At 38.5% G+C, this 4,751-nt stretch overlaps 1 protein-coding gene across 1 annotated transcript; it reads left to right on the top strand.

The window, feature by feature from the left end:
* The first annotated feature begins 209 nt into the window (after window positions 1-209).
* LOC112721160 (hsp70-Hsp90 organizing protein 1) lies at window positions 210-4,263 on the top strand. The gene is made up of 7 exons (XM_025772229.3): window positions 210-1,376; window positions 2,292-2,580; window positions 2,748-2,833; window positions 2,929-3,152; window positions 3,244-3,310; window positions 3,773-3,832; window positions 3,930-4,263. Exons 1-7 carry the CDS (start codon window positions 459-461, stop codon window positions 4,041-4,043), a joined length of 1,758 nt encoding a protein of 585 aa, XP_025628014.1. The 5' UTR covers window positions 210-458; the 3' UTR covers window positions 4,044-4,263.
* The last annotated feature ends 488 nt before the right edge of the window (window positions 4,264-4,751 follow it).

The raw sequence follows: 4,751 nt of genomic DNA on the forward strand, positions 1-4,751 counted from the left end.
TTATTATGTTTCAAATGTTTTTTTTTTTAGATTTTAGACATTCCTTTTACAATTATTTTTTTATATTTATATTTTTATTTAATTATATATATTTTTTAGGTTTTAGATATTTGTTATTTAATTTTAAATATTTTTCATAAAATTTACGTTTTCTTCCCAAAAAAAAAAAAAAAACCCCAATATTTTTCTACTAATTGTCTTCCTCCCGTATTCCCTAATTAGTTATCGTAAAAAAAAAATTTGTGAGCAAGAAAGATTAAGTAGTTCTGTTTTGCCAAAGTTGGCAAAGTAGCTGACTCCGCTGAATCCCAGCAGAACCTTCTAGAAAAAAACCCCACTTCACAGTCCCCTGCTTTTTCTACTCTTTCCGCATTCTTCTTCTTCTTCTTCTTCTTCTTCTTCTTCTCAATCGATTCAACTCAACCACTTTCCATTAACCAAATTCCCGAGAATCTTCTATGGCCAACGAAGCCAAGGCTAAAGGAAACGCCGCCTTTTCTTCCGGCGACTACTCCGCCGCCGTCCGCCACTTCTCCGACGCCATTGCCCTCGCCCCAGACAACCACGTCCTCTACTCCAACCGATCCGCCGCCTACGCCTCCCTCCATGACTACTCCAATGCCTTGTCTGACGCCCAGAAAACCGTCGACCTCAAGCCAGACTGGCCCAAGGGCTACAGCCGCCTCGGGGCCGCCCACCTTGGCCTCGGCCACCACCACGACGCCGTTTCGGCTTACAGAAAAGGCCTCGAAATCGATCCCAACAATGACGCTTTGAAATCTGGCCTCGCCGATGCCCAGGCGGCGGCGGCGAGGGCCCGTCCTCCGACAGCCAATCCGTTCGGGGAGGCGTTCTCTGGGCCGGAAATGTGGGCTCGGCTTACCGCAGACCCAGGAACCCGGGCTTACCTTCAGCAACCGGATTTCGTGAAGATGATGCAGGATATTCAGAAGGACCCGAACAATTTGAATCTTTATCTGAAAGATCCGAGGGTAATGCAAGCCATTGGTGTTTTGCTCAATGTGAAGATCCAGACGCGGGATGATGGTGACGAAAATATGGCGGAAGCGGAGGCGACTCCTTCAGCTTCGTCTCAGCCGCCGCAGGCCCAGGCGCAGGAGAGGAAGCGAGCTGCTACTGCTGCAGAAGAGACTTCGAAATCGGCAGAGCCGGAGGTGGCAGATTTTACGGAGGAGGAGAAAGAGAAGAAGGAGAGGAAGAGTTTCGCTCAGAAGGAGAAGGAAGCTGGTAATGCTGCTTACAAGAAGAAGCAATTTGAGATCGCGATTGAACATTACTCGAAGGCTATGGAGTTGGATGATGAGGATATCTCATACCTCACAAACCGAGCGGCGGTTTACTTGGAGATGGCAAAGGTATCTTATTTGCATTGGACTTTTGGCTTATGGATTAATTGAGTTGAGTTCTTAATTTGGGGATTCCTAACTTGATGGGCATCAATTGTATAGTTTCTTGTGTTTTAGACTTAGTGCCATTTTAGTTGAATACTTGAATATGAACTTTCACTGCCCATTCATGGGAAGAGTGTAGGAATGTGGAAAATGCATAGCGTATGTTACTTGCATGTGGCTTCTTATGGATTAATTGAGCTGATTCTCATTTTAATCCTTGTTCCTAACTTGATGGGCAATTTCAATTGTGAATAGCTTTGCTTTCGATGGTTACAAGTTACAACACTTAGTAGTTGATGCTTTATGTATTGCTGTTTATGTTAGTGCTGTGTAGTTGAATATTATTCACTAGAAGCTTTAGAAAGTATAAGATGTGTTGAATGTAGAGTGTAAACTATTACATGGAGATCACAATCACACCTAATTACAGCATGTTTGAGCCTAAAACAATGTAGAGTTCAGCATGCTGGATTCAAGGCTTTACTACCCTTTTACAAATTATCAATAAGCACCCTTTTTATGATAATTTTCAATCCTCATACCAAAGGCATGGGGGATTTGGTGCTATATAGTGTTATACCCATGCTTAATTATGTACAAGATACTTTGGCTGTGAAATAATAAAACACCTCCATATTGTTGGACTGTCTATTAAAGGTTTGGTGATAGAAAAGGAAATAGGCTTGATGTATCCAGCCTACAGATATATTAATAGATCTCTGTTAATAAGGAAGGGTAATAATTGGGATTTGCAGAATTGCAGTTTTGTTTACTGTAGGACATAATGGCATTGTTTGTTCCTCATACCCAACCTGTCATAATAGAGAAGTACTTTTATTGTTATGCTTTTTCATTTTTTTAATTTTTTTTAAAACTCAGTATGAAGAATGTATTAAAGATTGTGACAAAGCTGTGGAAAGAGGAAGGGAGCTAAGATCAGACTTTAAGATGATAGCAAGAGCTTTGACAAGGAAAGGAACTGCATTGGCTAAAATAGCAAAATGCTCAAAGGATTTTGAACCTGCCATTGAGACTTTCCAAAAAGCACTTACAGAGCACCGCAACCCTGACACCCTGAAGAAACTGAATGATGCTGAAAAAGCTAAGAAAGAACTAGAACAACAAGAATATTTTGATCCGAAATTGGCCGATGAGGAGAGGGAAAAAGGTATTATCTCTTACAGTTTGCTATCTTGAGTTCTCCATGTCTTACAAATATGTTTGCCCTAAGGAAGATAATCCATAATTATGTATCCTGGTGATTTTATTGATTCTTCTTATTACTTGGTCAAAATATTAATTAGCCACTCATTTACTGGAAACACTGGCATGCAGGTAATGAATTCTTCAAGCAGCAAAAGTATCCCGAGGCTGTGAAGCATTATACGGAGGCCATAAAAAGGAATCCTAAAGATCCTAAGGTAAATAGTATGATACTCTTTGAATAAAATTGATAACCCATTTATTTAGAAGTGAACACAAATCCTAATCTGTTGGAATGCTCCATTTCACTCAGTCTTACAGTAACAGAGCTGCATGCTACACAAAACTGGGCGCAATGCCTGAAGGTTTGAAGGATGCGGAGAAGTGCATTGAGCTTGATCCAACATTCTCGAAGGGTTATAACAGGAAAGGTGCAGTACAATTTTTCATGAAGGAATATGAAAAAGCATTGGAAACATATAAGGAGGGATTGAAACATGACCCTAACAACCAGGAGTTGCTTGATGGTGTTAGAAGGTATGATACATCTATTACATAAGTTGAATATTTCTACTTTAGATGGAAATGAATAAGATGTGAATGCCTAATCATCTAATGTACATTTCAGATGTGTAGAACAAATTAATAAGGCTAGTCGTGGAGATTTAAGTCCTGAGGAGTTGAAGGAAAGACAGGTTAGCTGACTACTTCCTATGTACTATCATCCATTGAGAGTTCTTACATTACATAAATCATTTGAGTCATTCTTTTTTTTTCTTTGCTTCTGCTGCTTGGTGCTCTAATAGCAGTTAAAGATACTAAAATGGGGTTTTTTAATTTTTACTGTTTAATTTATTGGAAACTTAGGACCTATTTGATTTTGTGTTTTCATCTTTTGTTTTCATTTCCAGTACTTTCTCTTTAGTATTTTGTGAAACAAAAAGTGAAATCCAGAAATAATAGCAGCGAACAGGATTGTATTGTTTTCATTTTTTTCTCTTTAATAGTAAAAACAGAAAACATTGAAAATGAAAACAAAAAATTTTCTTCTAAAACCAAAAAAGCCCTTAAATTTTATAGTTTTACAATATACCATTCATTCTGGAATACCAGTAGATATAACTTACTCTAATGCATTTTTAATTCTGCTTTTACAGGCCAAGGCAATGCAGGACCCTGAGATTCAGAACATCCTTCAAGACCCTGTGATGAGACAGGTACGCTTCCCTGGTTATTGCGCTTATTATGTATATTGTCTTGTTTCATATGAATCAGCCGTGCCAATGTAATGTTTCTGTGTTGGAATGTATGTAGGTTTTGGTTGATTTCCAGGAAAATCCTAAAGCTGCACAGGAACATACGAAGAACCCTATGGTGATGAACAAGATCCAAAAGCTGATCAGTGCTGGAATTGTCCAGATGAGGTGAATTTGATTAAAGGTAGGAATGGAATGTACGCAGAGAAACAATTGACAATTGTATTTTCCAGGGCAACTCTAGTATTTATATAGATTGGATTTTGGTGGAAAGACCAAAATAACTATCAACGGACAATTTACTTGTGCAAAATTTTGAGTTACTACTCTCAACAATTGTATGGTTTGTTTTCAGTGAATTCATCCCAGCCACAAATCCTTCTTATTCCTTACTTGTTCGGTTTCTTCACATTAGTTGGGTGAAAATGTATTGATTTATAACAAGTTCATTATAGATGTGGACAAGCGTAGTTTGGTTTGCAATGAGAACCAAACTGAAGTGAGCATGGTTTTCTTGACATGGTTTGTTTAGAAGTTTTTGGTTTATCGCCTTGAAGTGGTTTACAACTTTCCTGAATCCGTTGGTAAATCTACTCAGAATCAGATAAAAGTTGTTGAATTGGTTCAAAGCAAGTGCTAAATTGGTGTATTAGATTATTTTCCGAGCCAATTATGACAACGCTGAACCTAAAGGTGTGAACCTATTAAGCTTGCCAGAAGTTTTGTTCGTCCTGTCATCCAACGAGCCCTGAACCTGCTATGATAATCCAACTTTGTCATCGCCAGATAAAATCTGATTATGAGCTTTTCACTTATCCGTCCTCATTAACACTTTATATGGGTGAAAACAAAACAACAAATCTCAGTAAATGATAATTGT

Source organism: Arachis hypogaea, chromosome 11 (genome assembly GCF_003086295.3).
Source record: "Arachis hypogaea cultivar Tifrunner chromosome 11, arahy.Tifrunner.gnm2.J5K5, whole genome shotgun sequence".
Lineage (NCBI taxonomy): Eukaryota > Viridiplantae > Streptophyta > Magnoliopsida > Fabales > Fabaceae > Arachis > Arachis hypogaea.